The sequence below is a fragment of the Protopterus annectens genome, chromosome 9.part0 (genome assembly GCF_019279795.1).
Source record: "Protopterus annectens isolate FY-2018-M chromosome 9.part0, PAN1.0, whole genome shotgun sequence".
NCBI classification, from domain to species: domain Eukaryota; kingdom Metazoa; phylum Chordata; order Ceratodontiformes; family Protopteridae; genus Protopterus; species Protopterus annectens.
This window is the reverse complement of record NC_056743.1, coordinates 874422243-874446791: the sequence shown is the minus strand read 5'-3', so window position 1 is coordinate 874446791 and position 24549 is coordinate 874422243. Positions and strand designations below refer to the sequence as shown.

The window sequence follows — 24549 nt, the reverse complement described above, 5'->3', positions numbered from 1 at the left end:
AATGTGGGAGAAGGAAAATGCTCCCTTTGAAAAGGTGATATTATATTTCAGACCCACAGGACAGGTTAAGAACTATGATGCCTGCAGTAAGAGAACAAATGCTGCACAGTCCAGGAGACACAGCACAGAGTATATAATGCTAGTGCTCACCTCTGAGAATTCAAACCAAGAGATAACTTATGTTGGCACCCATTGCTGGTAATAAATTATTTGTAAAGTAGCAAAGACTTTAAGATATTATAGGAAGTGAAGTAAATAATAAGATGAGACAACTTGGGAAAAGAATACCAGGAAGGTTGTACCACAGAGATGTTTTGAAACCGTGGAGAAAAACGAAAGTTTCTGTAGTATGTATATTTGCAAGCTAGTGAAAGACTGCCACTAGAATTATACAAAAAAACCTCCGGTGTTAGCGAGCCCAACTCTAAAAAGGAAACCTCCACAGGATACTGTCCAGGCACAATCCTGCCACTAGTATTTCCTGCTGTTAAAATAGGGGAGACCAAATCCATGTTGTAAACATGGGCAGTGAAATTTGTACTCAGTAACAGCAACATATTATCAGAGTTGCCTAGTAGAAACAGTTTAATCACCACAATTTAGGAACTGTGCCTGGTGAAAAAGTTAATTTGAAACCATACTAGATACTACAATTCTAATACCAAGTAGTCAAGGAGGATGTATTGTAAATGCTTAAATTTGTGGTGACAGAAGAATCCCAAAATGAAGGGAAAAATGCCATTGCAGTAGTTCCTAATCTTGAAGTAAAGTTAAATAGGATCTCTAAATTTGATTCATATTTCTTGCCCTGAGCAGATAAATTGACTGAAAAATTGGACAGAGCTATATGTCAGCCCTAACCAAGGTCTGTTGGCAATTTCACTTGTCCCAGAAGCTACAGAAAATGTTCTCTGTAACTGATAGACACTTCCACTATAGAGTCCTTCCCTTTTGGTCTCCATGGGACACCTATAACTTTCCAGAGACTGAAGAACAAGATTCTAAAACCCCATACCAGACATGTCACAGCCTAGGTGATATTTCTGAAGATTTGAAGTCAGCTCTCTAAAGTTCAAGTTGTTTTGAACTCTTGCTTATCTGGATCGACAACTAACCTAGCTAACTGCAAGCTAGGCATGCTAGAAGCCCACTATTTGTAAAATAGGGAGAACATGAAACAATGGACTGAAAAAGTGATGGCAGTTGAGGACTGGCAAATGCCCTCCACAGAAAGGCAGGTTAAGGCCTTTTTATGCTTGGTGAGCTGTTATTCAAAGTTCATCCCAAAATTTGCTACCATTTTCTGCCCACTAGAAGAAGGAAGTATAGCAGTAAGGAAAATTAAGTTAGGAAAAGTAGCAGTTTCAGGTCATGGCAGATGTGATTAAGATTCACTCAAAATAATGCTGGAAACTCCCAAAAGGTGCATAAGTAAAATGAAAAGTTCTGAAAATGTCACCAAACTTGCTGGAACAAAACACTAAAATGAAATTATTTTAGTGCTTTGTTCCAGCATGTTTGGTGATGTTTTCAGTAGATATGATCAAGGTGTTGAGTGAGTTGAAGAAATGGCTCCTTGGGGTACTTGTGGTATGGAGAGAAAGGCATTTCCCAGATGTCTAGAGAATAAACATTCTAGAGCCAGTGTGCAAGACCAAAAGGGGCATTTATAAGTGTGGCTAGTACAGAAGTATTAGACTGATATCACATTGCATGAAAGTGCTGGAAATGGTGACTGACACCAGTATACAGCACAGCAGAAAGTAAGACAGGGAATGAGCAGTTTGAGTTCAGATCAGGATACAGTATAAATGGCCCGATGTTTGTAGTGAGACAGTTAGTGAAAAAGAATCTGGAGACGAGGAAAGAGTAGAACTTGGGCATTCTTAGACTTGGTTCAAAGAAAGGTGATTTGGACAGTCCTGTGATGGTTCAAAGTCTCTGAAACACAGATAGAATTAGTGCAGGCTATGTACAAGGACCCAGTGACACAATTACAAACCGTGTTTAGAGTCATGGAGGGGTTCCAGTTGGAGTGGGTGCGCGGTTCAGCTTTAAGCCTCCTACTGCTCATACTAGTGATGGACTGCATTAGCAAATAGATAGGAGAGGCCAGCAGACAATGCCTAACTGCAAGCAGATTCTGAACAGGAACTTCAGCAATTGATAGGAGACTGGCATACAAAATTATAGGCACATGCGATGAAAGTGAGTACAGACAAAGCAGTTGTCATGGAAGCAAATGGGGGAAAGCAAAATAAGCTAAAAACATGAGATGCAGGAGAAAATAATGGAACAGGTTAACAGCTTTAAATATTTGGGAGTTATGGTTGAGAAGGGAGGTCTGAATGAGGATGTCAAAGCTATAATCAGAGGTGCTGCAGCCAACAGGTACAGTGTGTCAGGAGTAGTATGTGACAGAACAGTGCTAAAGAATCTGAAAAATAAGATGTACAAAACATTACTGTTATCAATGCTTCTGTATGGCACAGAAACCTGGGCAGTGAAGGCAGAGAACGTCAGGAAGCTTGAGATGATGGACATGAAGTGCTTGAGATCAATGGTAGGATGTATACTGTGGGACAGACAAAGAAGACATCAGAGCAGAAGCCAGGGTTGCCTCAGTTGTAGACAAGGTCAAGAAGAGATTACAGTTGTTTGGTCACATGTGCAGGAAAACAGAAGACTATTTGATTGGGAAGATTTGGGTGAGACAGGAAGAAGAAATGAGAACATTCAGCCAAGAGATGGATTGTGTGGGAACAGACTTAAAACCATCAGGCATGACAGTCAAAGAAGGTAGGAGAATAACAATGAATCAAAAAAGGTGGTGACAGTTTATACAACACCCAACCCCATGTAGCAAAATAGGAAAAACAAGGTTGATGATAATGATGCTTGCCCTGACTGACCTTACCAAAGCTATGGCTCTGTTGAAATTTCAGTGGATGGTTAGGTCTGAACAGCCTTTTAGGAAACTGAAAAGTCAGCTGTATTCAGAGCCTATTCTAATGGCCCTTGATTTCTCCATACAGTTCCTGATCCACACCAACAGCTTTGAAGGTAGGCATTGGTGCAGTGCTTTCCCAAATGGTGACGGTGGTGGTAGAGCATCCTATCTTGGTCAAGAACTCAGGAGTGCTAAGAAAAAAAACTAGGCAGTAGAAATGGAGTGTCTGACAATTACGTGGTTCCTCAACACCCAGAAATTCAGTTTTCTAGGAAAGGATTTACACTCATTACAGACTGTGCCACTCTCCATAGCCAGCCTTAGGCATAGGCCAACTAGGCGGCCACCTAGGGCGCCGCTCTAACAGGGGCACTTTTCCAGTATTTATTTGCTGTAAGCAGACCAGGATGGGGGCACCGAGTGGTGTGGTGGTGGGGGGGGGGGGTGCCATGTAACCCTTTTGCCTAGGGCACCAATTGACCTAAGGCCGCTCCTGCCACTCTCCATTAGTTTTCTATACAGAAATAGAATAATCCCAAATTGACTAGCTGGGCATTAACCATCCAGCCATACAACTGTAGGATTAACCTTCATCTGGACTACAGCCACCTCAGTGAGGATAGTCTGTCCTGGGCATACAGTCCATCCACTCAGGCTTTCACCAATGGCTGTATGCTGGAGGGAGGTATCTGACATACTAGAGGCTACTATGCAGTGAGAACATTATGCATTTAAGAGCAGGAAAGCTAATCTTTATGAAGGACAGATGCTTTTGGGAATAAAGTGGACAGAGGGGCATGAAAATCCTAGGTTTTTGTATTCCTGAGTCCCGGTCTAAGAAGGATCGTGTCAAGGAGTCTCCAAAGAAGTTAAGTCTGAAGGGAGTAAGCAGGCTGGAAACTGCCCCTGCAATATTACATTTGTAAAATATCCCTGAACTCTGCAAGGGAAGGGAGCTCTTAAGTGGATACTTATGCATATTGGTGACTAATAACATTTATTTAGTCTTTTAAGTCTTCTGTGAAGAATTTCAGCAAGAAGAAACCACATTTATTCAAGCTGTATATAAAGAGCTGGACTTGGATTTCCTGCCCTTGTTTTCTCCAAGGAAACAGGTTTCCCATTGTCCCATGTAAATAAACCTATCTTATCGTCTGAAGATGCTGTTTCAAGAAAGTGGTTTGCTACCACATTTAACGGTATATATTTTGATTTATATATACAGGTATGGATATTTATATAGGTACATGCATGTGTATATTTATATCTATGTGTGTGTATGTGTATATGTATATATATATATATATATATATATATATATATGTATGTATAGATATGGTTCCCTATCAGAAGCCTGAAACACTATAAGCCTGAAAATCAAAATCCTGAAAGCCCAAAATCCTGAAACTCAAAATCCTGAAAACACAAAATGGACATATTGACGTCATTGTGGCTTTGCTATTGTTAGCCCTGTGGTGTTGGGTCATGCGTTGGGTTCAGGTAAGTGTGCGGTTGGTTTTATGTTAGGGTTAGGGGCGGTTTAAGTGAGTTAGGGTTAGGGCGCAGGTTAGGCATGTATGCAATAGTGACAAATATTGGGGTTAGGGGCGGTTTAAGTGAGTTAGGGTTAGGGCGCGGGTCAGGTGAGTGTGCGATAGTGACGGACCTTAGGGTTAGGGTCAGTTGGTAGATATTAGTGTCTTTATAGTGACATATTAGCATTATTTGTGTTTTCAGGATTTTGAGTTTCAGGATTTTGGGCTTTCAGGATTTTGAACTTTCAGTCTATAGTTTTCAGGATTTTGATTTTCAGGCTTATAGTGTTTCAGGCTTCTGATAGGGAACCATATATATATATATATATATATATATATATATATATACACATACATGTATGTGTATGTATACACACACACACACACACACACACACACACACACACACACACACACACACACACACACACACACACACACACATATATATGTGTGTGTGTGTGTGTGTGTGTGTGTGTGTCTGTCTGTCTATAAATGCCCCTGAATCAGTGCTCTGCAATTCTGATATACTTGTGGTACAATATGAATGCACATTTAAATTAATTGCAGTTTATTTTTATGATGATCTTATGATTTACTGCTAGTGACTGATATTATATTATTTCCCGTTTCTGTGCATGTGTGCATTGCATTTCCTTGGGATTTGATTAGTGTATGCTAATGTTATTTCCTCGTTCTGTATTTTCTGTGCGATTGCCTCCTCCCCCACATCAACCAAAGCACGCTGCACTGTACATTTTAGTTTTTCCTGTGCAAAAAGTATAAAAACACTTGCCATGTACACAGTTTTTTATGCCTGCAATCACACTTTTCAACAGCCACTGCAAATCAGTAGCAATGCTGAAAAAACAACTTATGCAATCACTGGTCACATCAGTACTGGCGCAAGTATGTAACGCTTAGGTTGACCTTTATTACTCTCACAAATTTAATTTCTTATAGTTGTTAGTTTCCGGGGTGGAAGACTCATGGCAAATGTTCCCTAGGGTCATCTCAGACCCATATATTACTCCTGGAGTAACTTTTATAGCACTGCAGCCTGGCTTATCATTAGTGCATGAAGAGTGCATAAATACCCTTGTGGTTAATAATAATAATAGTAATAATAATAATGCTCACCAAGCTCTAAACATTGATTCTTTTTTGTTTAGGGTCAGAGCCTATTAAGACCACCTATTAGAGTGGTAGCTTTCTAAACTGTTGCTTATTGATCTGCAGGCAGCCTTTTCTTTTTCTTAAAATATTACATTTCCTACCGCTCTCCCTCCCTATAACATTTTAGGGCAGTAATTAGTGAAAAGTATCCATCCAAAAAGTCTGTAATTAATGCCTGCTATCACAAAATGCTGCAGCTGTTGTGAGCCAGTCACTGAACCACGAATGACTTTCTGTACGGATCTACACCATGGCACCATCGTCGGCTACCTTCCGTCCTTCCCTTTTCATTTTTTACAATAAATTCACACCTTTTTTTCTGAAACACTAAGCTTGTGACACATACATGACAGAACCCATTATAAAGAGATAAATGACTTGCGGCTTGCACTCTCGCCGATTGCAGACAGCTGCTAAGTGAAGAACCCACGAAGCTTCCCTTCAGTCGGCTGGCAACAACAGGCCACTAACGGCTGTGGACAAAACTGGTCCCTCACAGACCCCTACATCTGGATTTTCTCAACCAGCTGTGCTCGCAGAACTGAGACCAATCGGGCTTGGAGAAAGGGAAGCAGAAGTAGGCGGGCGAGCGGAGGAGGAGAGCGCAGAGAAACTCCAGGCGTAGCCACTGGCTCAGTATTTGGATGCCAAGCTGACAGGAGCAACAGATTGCTGCTGAGCTCACTAAAAAGTTTCGTGCCTTATTGTTTATATCATTTGGAGCTTCGATACGGTGTTTTGAGGAATACTTTGGAGACTGCCTTTGGATGGCTAACTAAATCTTTTTTTTGGAAACATAAAGGGACACTGCCACGGACGACAATTAACTGTATTTGCCCCATTGAAAGAGTTGTAAGGGGCTCTATAGATCTGTGTTGGGATTTGATCGAGCCGTAGGGAGTATCAGCGGCAACAATGAAAGCCCCCCAGCGGAGTAGCACTTCGGGACGCACTGACCAAATGCTGGGAGCCATGGCAGATATTCTCAGCTCCTTCGCCCTCCCAAGTCACCAGTGGGTAGGTAATCCTGCAGCCTGAAAAGACCTGTACTCTCAAAATATTCACGGGCTCCAAGAAACTAGCCGTCACTGTTCCTTAAGAAACCGCTGCTGCGGCAGAGTGGCTTGTATTCATATGTGCTCATTTTAAAACGGATTTGCTCTAAAAATGGTACCGTAATCTCCAACCGGGCTAGTTAACATTTAGGTAACACCTGCTTAGCAAAACTCTGGGTAGCCGTTGCAACCTCGTTGGTGTCCACATTTGTAGGCAAGGTTAGACATGTATTGCAGCAACCGTGGTATCTTATGTGTGGCGACAGCATATATGTGTTTTACCAGAGGTGGGGGCGTTTTGGCCAGTATTTATCTGTCGCCAGGAAGGAAAGGGTTAATATCACTAATGTCTCATTCTTGTATTTGGGAGCTGGAAACTAGCAGAACTCGATTTTAGTTGTGCAATTTGCAAAGCTAGTTTAGAGATCAGAGAAATTGTTGCAATCATAGTTCTGAACCTGTAAACATTGGGAGACAACCCCCTAGTAGTACAGGACAAGGGACTGTGGTCACGCTTTTAAATTAGTACTGATCTCCCAAACGTTGCTACAGTAAGAGGACTTGCAGTGTTTTGTAATGAACAAGCAGAGTAATTATGATTCTAGCTTCTAAGTGACAACAGTCCTCACTGGCGTCACCAATATAGTGTGACAAAAAGTCATGAGCACCCTTGAAAATCGGAGGCATTTTAAAAGTATGTTGTTTGGGGGTGACGTCGTATGTTCCAGAATCCAGTATCGAAACCAATGTTTTAGGATGTGCGTATCTAGGAGCTAGTCCTCAAATATGTTGTGGGGGACAGACTCACTAATATTGGAAGTAAATAACTAAATAATAAACAAATGGAAACTGCAATGTAGTCATTGGTGTTAAAGTAGCTAAGGTGCTCTGCAGAAAAGAGGAAAATGAAATTGTAGCTTAGTAGAAGTGGAATTCCTATGCTCTAGATGCTTTCTTAAATATGAGAGGGGGACTGGTAATGCCGCAGTGAACCCTAGCCTTAACCAAATATTAAAACTGTGGGGGATAAGACCACTTGAATTTCTCTGTCGCCTTTAGTAATGGAATCGTCTTTAATAAGGGGTTGTATTAGCTTTAAACTGACACTATCGTCTCGATTACTAATAATGCAGAACTTTTAAGTTGTGAAAAGTGTTCCAGATGTTCAGTGATGTCTCCACCAAAGTAAGCCTCCTTAAAGGAGACACTTGTAAGGCGTTATATCACAGAATGGGGCCAAGGCTAGGGACGGTAAAAGGCAATTCAGTTTAATTTTTCCTTCAAGGAGTTTGCACAATCTGAGTGGTGTAGGTAACTGGTGTATGGCATAGGTAACTGCTGCAAGGTCAGGATAACCATCCAAAGTATTTTTGTTTCCAGGTTTGTGCGCGCGTTTGCAATATCTGCCTGATATGTATCTGTGTGTATACATGTATTATCTGTCTGTATACATGCATACTTGTAATTTCTGCGTATGTAACACACACGCATTTTTGGTCGAATACCGTCTGCATACCTCTCAACTTCTTAGAGAAAGAAATCTGGACGTAGTCTAAAATCGTGGGGGGACAAAGGCTCAAAACCAGGGAAAGACTGCAAATATTGCTCTTATAAACTAAGAAAGTTGCTAGAATAACATGATTTGTGTTGGCATCCATTTGGTAAAGGATACTGAAGTCTGAAAGTCAAATGCATGTCATTACTAATGACTTCAACCGTCAAGTGATTTGCCAGAAAACCACAAATTTTATGAGTAACAGACCAACAATATTTTGCAAACATTTGGGCATTCTGCGAAAATCTGGACAATTGAGAGGTATAGCCGACTGGAATATATTATGTCCTCATCCAATACTAGTTTACTGCAAGCAAGTTCGTTGGAGAGCACACCTGTCGTCTCCGTTGCTCAAGAATCCCAGACAAAGTCAAGTGTCACAAGAAATGGAGACCCAAAATCAAGTACAGTGTTAAATATTAGTCTGTAATTTACATAACAGCTAATAAGCAGCAGTTTTTGAATCAACGTGATTTTAACAGTAGGGAGTATGAACCTTTAATGTCCGGTATTATCGAAGGACTGTAATTTACTAGAAAAATCAAAAAGTGTACCGGGACAATGTGAGGCAAAATCAGGGATATTTGAGAAGTATACCGGAGAATTAGGGCTTACCTGCGGCAGCCAGGAAGGTACCTCAGTTACATGCTGAGTAAGTTCTTCCACATCGCACAATGGTGGTGATGGGGGGTTTCTTCATTGTTGGGTGAGATGTATGTATTACAGTGTAAAACACACACACGCGTGTATACGTATGCACATGTAATACATTTGTGAATATGTTCCATGTGTACTAATGTTTATCTTTATACTGCCAACCAGATAAGTGTACTTGTCATATTCACCATTTTTGGCCATGGCCAACACAAAAGGCAAACAGCAGCAATAAACAGTGTGAATAAGGCATATGTTATCAGGAGTGCATAAGTGCATAAATGCATGAGTAATTATTTACCTTAATTGCTATTGATATGTTTACAGTGGGCAAAGTACTTGTCACTCATCATGTGTTACCAAGCTAATATCATTTAGTCTGAGGTATGTAGTAGTGATTGTTGATAAATGAGAAATGTAAAAAGATTTTTTGAGAATCAGATAAAGAAGGGCGTCCAGATAAATGCATGATAATACATTTTGCTAGATGAGAGTTACAACATTTACAGACATGGAGACTACTACATATGAAGTTGGTGTACAGTTCCAAAATCCTGGTTATACTCCTGCTGTGTTTTGTATGTGGCATAATCAATGTTAGTAGTAGTAATCTGTATTTATCTAATACAGTATGAAGGAGATAAACAACAATGGCTTCCTTTGGGTGGGAAGCCCTGAGTCATTTAGAATAATTAACGTGGTGTGGAAGTATAACAACACATGTGCATGAGTACAGAATGTTTTCCATGTTAAAAGCTGAATGCATATTTTAACAACTTAGAACCATTCCGCTGACATCTAATATCCACATCCATGTTTGATATAACTTTGCTATTGCTCATAAAATCATAGAAAATGTAAGCCAACTAGCTTGTTACTGTTTATAGAATCTTAGAAAAAAACAAGACATCTGGGCCATGTGGCCATTTATGCCTTGCCAGTGCCAACCCTTAGACCTTGCCTCCCTTTCAAGGAGCAAATGCCATTCATGCCGCAGTTACATTTGTGAACAACCATTCAGTTTCACCCCCAGCATGACTGACCTTTTGCTACTTGAAAAGGAGGTAAAGTCTAAGGGTGGTTACTGGCAAGTCTAAGGGTGGTTACTTGCAAGGCATAAGTGGCCACATGGCCCCATTGTCTTGTTTTTTTATTTAAGATTTTATGAACAGTAACAAGCTGTATCAAACATGACTGTGCACATCTAATGTCAATGGAATGTCACCAAAGCTGCTAAAATGTGCATTCATTTTTAATAAGGAGAATAATTTGTGTTCATGAATATACGTGCTGTTATACCTTGTAGGCTTGTGGAGATATAGAGAGTATCAAATAAAGCAACTGACAGCAGAAAGGCAAAACCACATGCAATTGATAGGACTGTCATCATTTACAACAGGTGTATATATGAGGTTTAGGCTAGTTTGTTATATGTATAACACACAACTATTGTGCTGGGTCTTAGCAAAGGTGACACCTTTTCAGACACTCATGAAACATACTGAATTGTCCTAATCTTATAGGAACAGGACTAAAAATCCTACCACTAAAAATGATACCTGAACATGTATATGTGAAAGTAAATGTTAAAACAGCGTTGCAATTTGCACAATTTGAAACATGCATGCCATTGGCTCATTTGACCTCCTAAACAAAAGAATATTACATTCAAAATTGTGTTTTAATTTTTGGATGATGTTTGTAGGAGTAAAAGTAGTATTTTTGCCAATTTGCCATGCTGTGTATGTACATATATGTCGGATGTATGATGAAATAATGAGCTTAATTCATGTAGCGGTACAACATGTGGTACTAACATTGCACTTTCTATCCACAATTATGCAGTTTGCAGAGCTCAGACAAGAACATATATTTGACACAGTTGTAGTAGTGTTTTATTGCAATGAACAGGACATTTTACTTTACTACTGTTTGCATGGCATTTTAAGTTTTAACTTAAAATGTTTAGAGCTTGTGCACTGTAGGTCTGTGGCATGCCTTTTCTCATTTTGTGGTGATGGTATGATGTCCTGGAGGTTTCTGTTGTGACATGGATGGTGTGGGAAAAAACACTGAACACCTGTCCAAATAATGTATAAAAGCTGTGGTAAATGACATTCATTCAACTCTCCCTTTCATATATGTACTAAGTAATGGAAAACCATACACATCTTATAGGATAGGAAATTACTTGTGTCTTGCACTAATGTTCGGTGTGTGATTGTGGAATTGTGCCTTATGCCGTCAGTATTATATGAATAATTAATGGCAATTTTCTTCATAGATTCATAGCAGATTCCTAGGCTAATAGCTTAGGAACCCTTACAAGCCTAGCCAATATAACCCAATTTTACTCAAGATATAACCTTTAGGGTCAAGAGGATGGCATGGATTTGTGCTGATGCATTATGTGTCTTACAAATTGTCTCTGTCCATAAGGGATATAGGCACTACCCCACGTGGGAATTTGTGATTCTCTATCCATTGATCCAAATTACATTAGAAGAGGGCCAGGAAAGGGCTCTGCTTAATGTGAATAGGAAGCCTGTTCCAAAGAAGGGGCAATCTCTGAGACACACATCTGTGTGTCTCCAGCATGTTTTGTTTGAGTCGTTGACTAAGTTTAGATCCCTAGATTGGGTAACCCTCTTACTGTTTGACTTGTGGATGTGTAGCAGCTCCATCAAGGTTGGATTTGTGAGTGCCTTTAGGTCAGACATAGGTCACACCTTAATAGTTGGTAGGAGACAGAATAAAAGGATAATGTTTTTGGTCTGTCCACATAGGACATGTTTACAACCTGCATTTTCTTTGTGAGGAACCTCTGAGGTCACTCCAGCTGGTGTAAGTACGCTAGTCAAGTACATACCAAATGGCGCATTATGTTTGATCATCGGTCTAATAAGGGCTGAGTACAGCAGGACTGTAATTTCCTTGGATCTGGATGCCGTACCTGTACTTAAAGTTGAGCCATGTAGAAGGGCTTCCTCACCACTGTGGACACATGGCAGTCAAAGTTCAGGCTGCTATCTAGATCTCTTACCCCTGAGTCTACTCTTAGGGGTGTGTTGTTGATGTTGTATTTTGCAAGAGTATTTGACTTCCCAAAGGGTATGATAATGCATTTGTTCTCATTTAGTTTTAGGCTATGGTTCTAGCTCCAGTCATTTATTTGATTTAAAACCTCTTGAGGGATATCTACATCACTGGGGCATTCAATGATGCTCCCAGCTTCAGTCATCAAACTTTGTCATCCAGAGGCCTTCCACATTAGCCTTGACTTCAGAGAGGTATATTCCAAACAAGAGTGGTCCCATCATTGAGCCCTGTGGCATACCACTAGTAACTGACCTCTTGCTAGATCTGGATTCACTCACTTTAACAACGTGTCCTGTCTGTGAGCCAATTGGCTGTCCATCTGGTGATGTACAGATTTATGTCCAGTTTTGTGAGTTTATTTATAACACCTGAATGGAAAATGGTGTAAAATGCCTTGGCCTGGTCGAGGTAGGTGGTATGTACTATTTTATCCTCATCCATAGCCTTAATGACTTTCTCAAAGAAATCCACTAGATTCAGCAGGCATGACCTGCCCTTGACAAAACTGAATTGGGTCGGTTCCAGTATCTGGAGGTTTACTATGCCATTATTTATCAGGTCCATGATTATTCTTTTCATGGCCTTAAATATAAGAGTAGTCAAACTTATGGGTCTGTAATTTAACAGGTCAGAAGATGGTTCCCCTTTATGCAGAGGGATGACTGTTGCTGTCCTCCACCCTATTGGAGAAAAAAGCCAGTCTGGAGTCTGTAGTTGAACAGAGATCCTAATGGACCTGATAAGTCTTGATTTAAACTGTTTAAGAGGCAACCTGGTATATCGTCTGACCCCACTGAAGCTGTGTTTTTACCTCTAGACAGTGCAGTGGCAACCTGTTTGGTGATAATTGGAGGTGGAGTGGTGGAGAGTATTTCTTGGGGTATAACTGGAGGTGACGGGAAGGTGAAATTTGAGCTGAATTTGTTGGCCTGCAGATTTACTATATCTTCTGAGTATAGGTGATGCCATCTGCAACTAATTCCACACATTGTTGGATGTTGTCCTTAAGACTGGAAACATAACTGAAAAAATGCCTTATGATTATCCTTTGCTTTGGGGGAGGTTATTTTTACCTCAAAGTCTGCTTTCAGAGACTTGACTAGTTCCCCAATTCACTTGTTTAGACTATTGAATGACTTTTTGCTCTGTTGTGCACATTCCCTCTTACTTCTCAACAAGATTTTCTTTCTTTTCTTGTACAACCTATTAATACTAGGGGTCTGCCAGGGTGGCTTGTTTTTGTGGTTTGATCTGGGTTTATTTTGCTCTGGTACTGCTATTCATATGCAGTTGTTTTATGGTCATACAGGGCTTTTGTGTACACATCTGCATATGTTTCTGTTTTCTAGATCTGGGGGAGCTTGGCTACTAGGTATGCCATCCCTTAATAGGGAGTCATTTACCTTAAAGAAGTTCTTAAGGTTTTTGGAGTTAAGTGGAGGCACTAGCTTTACCTCTATTTCAAGGGAGACCACTTTGTGATCGTATCTTATCAGTGAAGACATTACATTAGGGGGAATGCAGCACTCTCCCATATTTGTGAGTATCAGATCTAGAATATTTTTCTGCTACTGGGAGCATAGACTAGCTGCTCTAGGGTATTTGAATTTACAAAGTCAAGAAATATGTGGACTTGCATGTTAGTGATTGTGTATAACTGTGAATTAATGGAGAGATAGTTCAAATCATCCATGAGTATGGTATTGGGCTGGATGGTGAGTGATTCTATTTACTTCAGGTATGATGTAAGGGTTTCTTGGTTCATGGTGGGGGACCTGTACCTAGCAAGAATATGGTAATGGATGGTTAGTTGGACATGGAATAGCTCAAGCATGTCATATTATTTGACCAGCCTTGAGGTATGCTTATCTTTTATGAAGAAAGATACACCTCTGCTTTTTGCTCTTCCGTGTTCAGTGGGTGGTCAGAATGTATGAAAAACAATATAGCCGTGCTCTGCCAGAGTGCTTTCTATGGCTTTGAACCATGTTTGAGTAACTGCACAGATGTCCACATTCTCCAGGATGAGGAAAGCTTCCAGGGAGTACAGTTTCTTGTTGGGATTCCTAACATGGAGCAGTAACACCTTTAGCTTGTCCTGAGTAGTTTTTGTTATGTTGGAAGTTTGTCTGCTTGGCAATGCCTAAAAGAGGCACTATAGGGGTGGATAATATTTTGACCAATATCCAAAAGCCTAGAGGTGACAGGTGAAGACCATCCCTGCCAAAGCAGTGTGGCCTGTCAACCATGTCCTCCCAGGCTAAGTATTGGACCCATTTGGAATGACACCAGTAGCTAAGCCAATTGTTAAAGTCGATCGTTTTCTGCTGGTATTGTGGCGTCATCCTTGGAGAGAGTAGAATGCTGCTCAGTACTAGGCTCATACCTGTCTGTGACACATAGTTTCATAGGTGTGTACTAGGCTTATGGCCCTGGGGTCTTTACAAGCCTAGCCATAGGATTACCCTAGCATTGTGCCACCTGGCCTTAGTTCCCAGTGCCTCTGTCACGTAGAGCCACTGGAGTTATCCCTGTGGTGAATTTTCTATTTCCCATCCACTCATCAAGTTTTCTCTTGAAGAAGGTCAGCGAGGTGCTCTGCTTGACATGTATGGGAAGTCTGTTCCATAGCATGGGCAGCTTTTGGGTTATGAACCTGTCCCTCCAGTATGTTCTGTTGTTTGTGGTAATGAGGCTGAGGTCTCTGGAGCATGTGGTGCAGAGGGATTGGGATTTCTTTAGATGTAACATTTCTAACAGAGCTGGGTCAGACATGGCTTTGTAAGTCAAACAGAGATCACCTCTAAGTAAGCGATATGAGACAGAGAATAGTTGGAGTTTTTTGAGTCTGTCCATACAGGACAAGTGTTTAAGGCCAAGGATCCTCTTTGTGAGGTACTTTTGTGGCCTCTCCAGTTGTTGCAAGTGTCTAGTGAGGTACATGCCAAATGGGGGATTATATTCGATGATTGGAATAATGAGGGAAGAGTAGAGGGAGACAATGACCTCTTTTTTTCTGGATGCAAAACCCTTAGCAATGAGATGTGCCACATAGAAGGACTTTCTGACCACAGTGGCAATGTGGTGATCAAAAGAGAGGTTGCCGTCAGCCTGTGTTCCCAGATCTCTTATAACGCCTTCTGTGTTCAGTGGACTACCATCAATGTGGTAATTTATGGGGTCCTTTTTTTCCAAAGGGGATGATGACACATTTCTTGGCATTGAGCTTAAGGCCATGGTTCTGACACCAGTCGTTGGTCTCAGTGAGGCCATTCTGTAGGATGTCAACATCACTTGGGGAGTTAATAATAGCTCCCAACTTGCAATTGTCTGCGAACTTTGTCAGCCAGAGTCTTTGTGTTGGCTTGGACTTCAGAGAAGTAGATACCAAACAGGAGAGGACCCAGGACCAAACCCTGTGAGACTCCACTTGTGAGTAGTTGGCAGTCTGACTTGGAGTCAGCTACTTTCACACTGTGGGTTTTATCTGTGAGCCAGTTCTATCTGTGTGCCTATCTTAGTGAGTTTTTCTATGATTCCTGAGTGGGGAATGGTATCAAAGGCCTTGGCCTGATTAAGGTAGGCTGTATGAACCACCTTGCCGTCATCCACAGCTCTGGTGACTGACTGAAAGAAGTCGACCAAGTTGAGCAGGCATGATCTACCCCTTCACAAAACCAAACTGTATGGAATCCAGAGTTTGGAGATTCCGTATATCCTTGTTTATTAGGTCCATGATGATGCGTTCCATAGCTTTGCATATCAGACTCATCAGGCTAATGGGGCAGTAGTTCCCAGGGTCTGTAGTCGCTCTTCCTTTGTGAAGGGGATGACTGTAGCAGTGCGCCATTCAGTAGGGACAAAGCCTGAGGTGATGCTGTGATTGAATAGGGCACACAGTTGAGGTGCCAGTTCACTCTGTGGTTCATGTAGAATACAGTCAGGGATATTGTCAGGTCCCATAGAAGCTGTATTCTTGGCCTTGGACAGTGCTGTTTTAACCTGCGCAGCAGTAATACTGGGTGCCTGGTAATATACTGGTATTGTGATTGGTCCTTTGGGGGTGTAATGTTGGCACTGAATCTGTTGGCCAGTATATTGGCAATATCTGTTGGCTCGGTATAGGAGGTACCATTGTGCAGTAGCTCAGAGCAAGTCTGGGTATTGCCGTGGAGATTCCTTACATAACTGTAGATGGCCTTGTGGTTGTCTTTACTATCTGCTGCAATTCTGTTTTCATAGCTAGCTTTAGAGGATTTGATGAGGGATCTCAACTTTTTGTTGAGGCTGATAAGGGAGTTTTTCCAATCTTGGGACTTCACCTTATTCCACATCAGTTTCCTCCTACTGTTGTAGAGTTTGTTTATGGCAGTTCTGAGAGCTCAATCGTGTCTCTTCATATAGTTCAAGGAGTTAGGTCTCAGGTAATTCATGCCCATGTGGACTATGACTGAGTCATACTGGTACTTAGGGGTAAGTGACCTAAGTGCTTGCATGATCTAGTGAATCATGGCCCCTGACAGGCGACTAACTGTAACCTTCCCCTTATCCAGCCCGGTAAGAGGGATATCAGTGGGTCTCACAATGGAGTCTCCTATGAGTAGAATATTAGGTTGTGGAATTTTTTACCATATGGACTAGGTAGTCGAGACACAATGAGATGTCCTTTGTGTTGTGATGGGATTTGTCTTGTTTGTGTACATGCAGAGTTTGAGGTTTGGGTAAGTTACATGTCAGCACCTCTACATATGTGAGTCTTTGTGTGTAGTCCTTTGTTGGTGCGGTGAGTGAAGTGTGAGAGTTTCTGACAACCTGCTTGTTGCTTTTTGTGTCTGTATGTGAGAGTCTACCCTCCAGTGTCACTGTGTAACTACATCTCTCACTTAATGTATGTCTGTTCCAGAATTAAGTGGTCATCGGTGTACTTAAGGCAATTGTTACATTGCCTCAGGATGCCCATGTCCACCAAACTGGATGCTGAGACAGCAGAAAATGCCCATCCATGGTTGCAGGACCTAATATGTACTTGAAATAATAGGAATGTAGGGTGTTTGTAACTGGATGAGGGAAAGATGCTTACTTGGTATAAACTGCAGCAAACCTAGAGATGCTGCCCAGTGCTAAACCAGATGCTGTCTGAGCAGCAATAGTCCTGGGTGGTCCCCATGATGCAGTCAGTTGTTAAACAGTTGCTCTGTGGCACCATGCTATTTGGCCCCTATGGCAGAGTCCATGATATATCTGCTATGAAGCATTATGCCACTGACTCCCCATGATACAGTCATTTGTTTAGCATTTGCTATGTGGCACCATGCCATTGGATCCCCATGGCACAGCCCATTGTTAAGCATCTGTTGTGCAGCTGTCTGTGTGCTTAGTTAGACAGTCTCACAGCAGATGACTCTTTATGTACTTACTTATGGGGGGGCTTATTGCACCTTGAATCTGAGATGACAGACATAGAGAGGCAAGCAGCACCCCATAGGTGCAGAAATGAAGACTATCAGTTTATCAGCCAAACTACTCTGTACTTTAACTGTTCTGTTAACTTCATCATTGTTCAAAGTGAACATAAATGTGTTGTTCTTCCACTGGACGTACTGAGTATCTAAGATAGCAGCTTCTTCATTCATACTGTTACTCACACCCACTGTTTGTTGAGTTAAAAAAGACATCACCTTTAAGCAAATATTGGAAAGGGCCACTACTACCTCTCAGGCCAATCAAAATAAAAGGACTGGCACATTCAAATGTGGGGCATGTAAGTTTTGCACACACATATTAGTGAATAATCAGGTAACAATTCACAAATATACATATACTGCTAGATCCCATTATAATTGTAACTCAGTGAATGTAGTTTATGTTGCAATATGCCAACAATGTTCATGTTTCTATGTTGGAAGACCTCTAGAAGGTTGAGGGATCGGATTTACGATCATGTGAGAGACATCAGACTAGAGGCATCCACAAATACCTATATAGACATATACAAAAAAAAATACACATGGGTTCAAAACATTTTTTTTGTATTGGATTCTATACAAAAGGATATGCAGAGAAAAGTAACAAATGATAATTTAAATCTTAAGGAAACTAGATGGCAAATTAGTTTCAGAGCAACAGTATATCCTGGTTTAAATGACAGTTGCTCTATTGTACCTTTGTTAAAGATGAAACATTATGTATTATAAGGGGGGAAGTATGTCCCTTTAATTTTAAAATATTTTGTAATTGTTTAATTGGCAGCTTATTGTGTAGGTATTTAAGTGCATCTGAATTGTTTTTAATTGTTCTGAAGAAGTTCACCTAAGAGGGTGTACGAAAGCGCTCAACGGAGTTTTTATGGTGGTTGTATTTTGGACATTCATCCATTAAAATTCATCAGCAGCCTTCAGAAGGTATTTGTTTGGTTTCATGTTTGTGTTTTTACCATTTAGAGAAGGGATGTAGTGGAAAGGCAAGCACCAACAGAGAAGTTCAGAAAGATTCTTTAATAGCAGCAGTGACATGTAAAGAAAAGAAAAGTTTGTATGCTATGTGCGTTTGTATTGTGGGCTGTGCAGTTTAGTAAGTACATAAAATCTCCCACAGAAAAAGGTCATTAAGAGGAATAGCATCCCCCCCCACATACACACACAATACAATTGAGTTCACAGTATTGTGTGCCAGAATACCCTATCCCACTATGTCATTTTGGGAACTATGTAAAGCAGTGAATTCAAAAAAATATTTTGTGTGGATTGGCATTAGGTGCTTCTTTTCTTGAGTATGAGCCAACAGAGAGCATGAGAAAAACAAGAGAAAGTCAAGCAGCATTATGGAATTAAATATTTTGTGCTAATCAGCAGAAGCATAATTAAAAAAAAACATGTATGGTCACGCATTTACAAAAACAGTACAGTGCATAAATGCAGGATCCCAGCAGAAATAAGCATTTGCATTAGAGGGTCCATCGCCTTCCTCATGCAACTTTTTTGGCACTGTGTATGCATATTCATACAACTGTTTATTCGTGTGTGTGTGTATATCGCATATATGCACCAACAACTTATATAATATGCATAGATAAAGTTATGTGTTTTCATTTGTGCATGTATTCTGTATACATGTTCACACACACACACACACACACACACACACACATATATATATATATACACACATATGTGTGTGTGTGTGTATATATATATATATATATATATATATATATATATATATATATATATACACACACGTATATTTATATGTCTATAATATATATATATATATATATATATATATATATATATATATAAAACATATATATGTCTGCATATGTATGTATTGGTATTTTTGTGGGAGTGCATGTACAGGATAGTAAATATAAATAAGCAGGTATAAAAATATGGCTACCTGTGCATGTGCTTGCATATTGTGTTTGCATGTGTGAGGCAGGGACAGCTGTAGTACTTGGGGATCAGAAAGCTTGAAATTTCTCATGTGTAGCATTGTCTCCATGGTTATGGTAATGCATCATGTACAAATCTGTGGTGACAATCTGGCAAAGCAAAGTGAAAAAAGTGCAACTGCCTTTGAAAGACATTGCATATTAGCCAAGGTCATTTTGTTCCACTATGTAAATAAGCAGGTGTAAAGAAAAAGACGAAGAAATATTTATTTATTGACATTTGTTTACAAGGAAAGTCCAACTGGGTAAAGGTACCCTTTTTCATCAGAGGCCCAGGGAGAAAAGCTCCAAGGTATCGTATTTAATGCAATCAATATTTACAATGACAAAATTTATAATGCAGTTTCAGTGCATACATAGTATAATAGTCCTTATAATAAAATTTACATTGATACTCACAAACATTAAATTTGCAAGCCCTGTAATGAGATTTTACAGGCAGAACAGTTGTGTATAAGATAGGTAGGAGTAATTTACGAAATAGAGTGCGAGGTATTAAAGGAGATAAGTAAGTTTGAGTATTAACTGAGAAGTGCTGATGGAAGAGTAATTTGGTTGTGCTAATCAGAAGTAGGTATCGTAGTTTAGGAAGTACAATAAAGTGAGTTATTAGAAGGGGATAACTGGCTTAAGCCATTTAGTGCTTTAAAGGGAGGTATAAGAAAGGTGATGGAGGGTGTTAGAGAGCTATGTCCCACATGAGGAGCAGGGACAAAGCCAGGAGACATAGAGGAAGTCTTTCAGTAATGGTTTGAAATGATGAAGGTGTGTGATATACCTGACTGATACAAACATTTTATTCCAAGTTCTAGCTGCACTATCGGAATAGAGACTGACCCCAGCAACCCTTTGCAGTTTGTAGATGGTAAGCAGTTGTTTATTAGTTGATCAAAGGGGATGATTTAGGAGATGGTGTTAGGTTTGAGGTCTAACTGCTGAGCAGGTGGATGGGGTATGGATGATTTTATTGGTTAAGATGAGCTGAGTATAAGATAGGTGGTGAGGAAGCTTGAGACCATTAAGTGTTTTTTGTGTTAAACAGTGGTGGGTCTATTAAGGTTTGTTGCAAAAGAATCTGGCAACTTTGTTATAGCACTGTTTAAGTTTAGAACTAAGTCAGGCTTGTAGGTTGGTCACGATAGGGCTCCATATAAGAGAGAAGGTAAAGTGGTAGCTAGTTTAACCTTGGCAGAGTCTGAAAAAAGAAAAAAAAAATAACCAAACAAGTTTTTGTAGGGATTTTTGCTTTGGAAAAAAAAAAACAGAATTTGGGATCTTTAGCACTATTTTTTTGGAGAACAGAAATTGGGATCTTTAGTATGACAGCAATAGCTTCATGTGCATTCGTATTAGATGCCATTAGAGTGAGCTGCAGGTATAGAGTAATGTAGTAGTTTATGAAATGCTTATACTGTAGCCAGCCCAAACCAGTTTAGTTTTGTTCTTTTCCGCCTTACTGAAGATGTGATGTATACTGAGTTGTTTACATTGCTGCTTCTCTCTGCTATGGAGCTTGGATTACATACTAAAGCCTTTGACCCATTTGTGGTATTTGATTTTGACTCCATCTCTGAGATATAACATCTGTTTTGTGGAAATTGTTTTGAAGAATTAAATTATTCTAACAGTTGTAAGTATTCCAATATCTGCAAACTAAATAAAGAAAGAAGAAATGAAAAAAAAAGGGATATGGAAAATAATTTTCTGGGGTGGCAAAAGCCAGGGTACCTTTTTGGCTGGGCTTGTATAGGCCCTAGGGCCGATAGCCTAGTACCTACCTATGAACCTATGTATGTACCCTGTCTTTGATATGAACAAACACATAGACGTAGAAAGAATGCTATGGAATTCTGGAACAGTTTGCTTTTTACAAGTGCCGCTGAAAATGAAGGCAGGAAGAGAACAATCCATATAAGTATCTGTCAATCTGAAACCTACAGTCTAATAAGAATTTACTTTGTTCATGAGAAACCACTGGGAGGTGTGCTTTTGCTAGGGTTATACAAAGTATTTTACCCCTAAATGTAGTGAGATGTGGAATGAGAAGTCTGATTGTTTATGCTATGCCAACAGAATGACACCTGAGAATGTAGAGAGGCATTGACATTAAAGGAGGGCATAGCCACACACACATTGATGACATATGCAGTGAGATTCATATTAGCTGGGCTGATATGTTAGCAGCTTACATTCAATGCTGCTCAGGCAGACAATATTTACCAAGGTCTTGGAAGAGTAGCATAATCAGCCCTGTCCATAAAAACAGAACATCTGAGCAACCCAAAAATGTATAGGTTGGTAGCTCTGACTTACAACTCATTTAAGGTGTTTGTGTTATTATGTTTGCAGGAATATAAAATAACTTTTAAATCATATTCTCTTATATCAAGCCAAATCTAATTATTTACCAAACAGATCACAGTGATGAATGCTTTTGCTACGGCATGAAGCAAATAAATATAGGTTCTAGGTTTTTACTAGACTAACAACCACCAAGGTCTTTATAAGCCTAGCCATGCAATCCAGCCTAGTTTTGTCCCCGAGGAGGTAGTTAAGGGTTATGTGTGTGGGGGTCAACATTTTTTCCAGTTATAGACTTTACATTTGACAGCTTAAATGGGACCAAGCTGCAAATAATAAAGGAAAGCAAAGGCTTTTCAAAACAATAGAAGTCTCATCTGTGATATATAATTCAACACAGACACAAGTAACATTTCACAGAAAGACCACCTCATGAATACATTTTAAGTAAATACAGATATGAGGTAAGAGTGTACCTTTGGCCATGGCTGTTAATTTAGGCTGATAACATCTTATTAGAGACTCCTGGATATCAGCAGAGATGCATACAGAGTGAATAAGTAAGGTACTGTGTCTTGCTACAGTAGTTGTAGACAATTTAGTGATACTGGTAACATGACATGATACTTTAAAAAGATTGTGATACTAGTGACGTCATTGGATACGTCAAAAAGACAAATATGCTGTTTAAAGCACTTCATGGCAACAAGTGATTTTCTCCGTAAACATTTCCCAGTCAAAATTAATATGTATTACTTATGGCAGAGAAGGGAACTTTATCAAAGCTGGTACTTAACATTTTCTGCAGGTGCAAAATGGGTACAACATACTGTCTTTCTTACGGCAAAAATGAAAAAAAAGAATGTTTTGTCATAAGTGATGGACTGGTGGCAGGAATAACTTTAATAGCATTACTAGAAACAATTTAGGCAAACAAAATGTACCGTGCTTCCAGTTATGGAGCAGACATATGGATGGGTGGCAACCATTTTAGGTATTGAAGTCCAGCAGAATTCTGAGGAAAGTAATATAGTTACTTAAGTCATTTCCTGATACTTGCTTCAGATAGAGATTGGATTTGGTAAATGAACAAGTATTAATAAATAATCAATAATTTATCAGTTGGGTCAGGATGACTTAAACTGGCAAGGATGAGGTGAATTGAAAAGTTTTCATTAACGAAATCTTGACAAAACAGAAGGGATTAAGAAACATGGCTTTCTTAAAGGTTAACCAGGTGTCACTGCAATATGTTTTAGATTATCTTGATATTTACCTGAAGAAATGAATACGTTAAGTAATAATTGCATTCTATACCCAAGGATATTAATAGTTAAAGTTTGAAAAGAAACTGATCTGGAGGTTACTAGAGAATCCAGATATTCAAAGTTCTGCTGCTAGGCTGTCACAGTAGCAATGGGAACTGTTTTTCTTGGCTAGATTACTGAGTGCAACATTTTTCTGACATATAGGTTCATATATTTTTACTAGGCTAAGCGTAACTATGCATCTCAAATCTCTGACAAGTTCTGATACCCTTGATAAGTATAAGAAGGGGCTTGGTAGATGAAACATGTACAAGCAGGGGCCTGGGAAATGAATCATTTACAGGCTGTCTGTGTCCATTAGAGACATAGGTGTCAAACCAGGGATGAGTTTCCTATCCCCATCCAATTGTCTAAGTTGTACTTGAATTGGATTAGTGAGGAACTCTGTTTCACATGAATGGGGAGCCTGTTCCAGATATGAGGCATTCTGTGGGATACCTGTCTCTCCAGCAGGTCTTGTTTATATCACAGGAAGGTTTAAGTCTTTAGAACAGAATTCTGGTGCTGTTTGTTTTGTGAATATGCAGGAGGTCCATCACAGTGGGGTCTGACAGTGCCCTGTATGCCAGGCTTAGATCTTCCCTCAAAAGCCTGTAGAAGACAGAAGACAGAGACAGGACCTTGAGGAGGTCTGCATAGGACATTTTACTTACGCCCTGTATTCTTTTAGTGAGGAACCCTCTGTAGACATTTCAATTGTTGGATATGGCTGGTTACATATATACCAAAGGGGGCACTGTACTGAATGATAGGTCTGATGAATGCCAAATACAGTGGAACATTGACTTCTTTGGACTTAGATGCCATACCCTTGTTTATAACCTGCGCAACATAGAATGATTTCCTCACTACTGTAGACACATGATGGCCAAAGGCTAGATTACCGTCTGTGTGTCCCTAAGTTCTTGACTACTGGGTCAACTCTAAGATGTGTTGTCAGTATGATAGTTACCAGGGGTGGATGACTTCCTGAAGGATACTATTATGCATGTCTTGGCATTTAGTTTTAGTCCATGGCTCTGATACCAGTTGTTTGTCTGTGTCAACCCTTTCTGGAGAACATTTGTGTCAGTGTGGGATTCATTGACACCTCCTAATTTGCAGTCATCTGCAAATTTAGTCAGCCAGAGACTGCTGATATTGGCCTTGACTTCAGAGAAGTAAATGCCAAAAAGGAGGGGTCCAAGGACTGATCCCTGAGCGACTCCACTTGTGACTGGCCTCTTTGTAGAGGTGGACTCCCCAGGTCTAGCTTCCTGGGTCATATCTATGAGCCAGTTGGCTGTCCACCAGGTGACATACGGGTTTGTACCTAACCTCTTGAGTTTGTCAGCAATGCTGGAGTGGAGTATTATGTCAAATGCCTTGACCAGGTCAAGGTAGGCAGTGTGAACCATTTTGTCCTCATCCATTGTTTTGGTGACCTTCTCAAAGAAGTCAACCAGG

General features: G+C 40.1%; 1 protein-coding gene across 4 annotated transcripts in view; it reads left to right on the top strand.

The window, feature by feature from the left end:
• The first annotated feature begins 6282 nt into the window (after positions 1–6282).
• The window catches only part of ARHGEF25 (Rho guanine nucleotide exchange factor 25), a 1549554-nt gene continuing 1531287 nt past the window's right edge, over positions 6283–24549 (top strand). For 2 of the 4 annotated variants that reach the window (XM_044083598.1, XM_044083601.1), the window contains exon 1: positions 6284–6678. In XM_044083598.1, the coding sequence (XP_043939533.1) occupies positions 6577–6678 (102 nt within the window). In that variant the 5' untranslated portion in view covers positions 6284–6576. Of the gene's footprint in view, positions 6679–24549 lie in introns of all 4 variants that reach the window. The other 2 variants (XM_044083599.1, XM_044083600.1) reach the window with 2 other exon arrangements.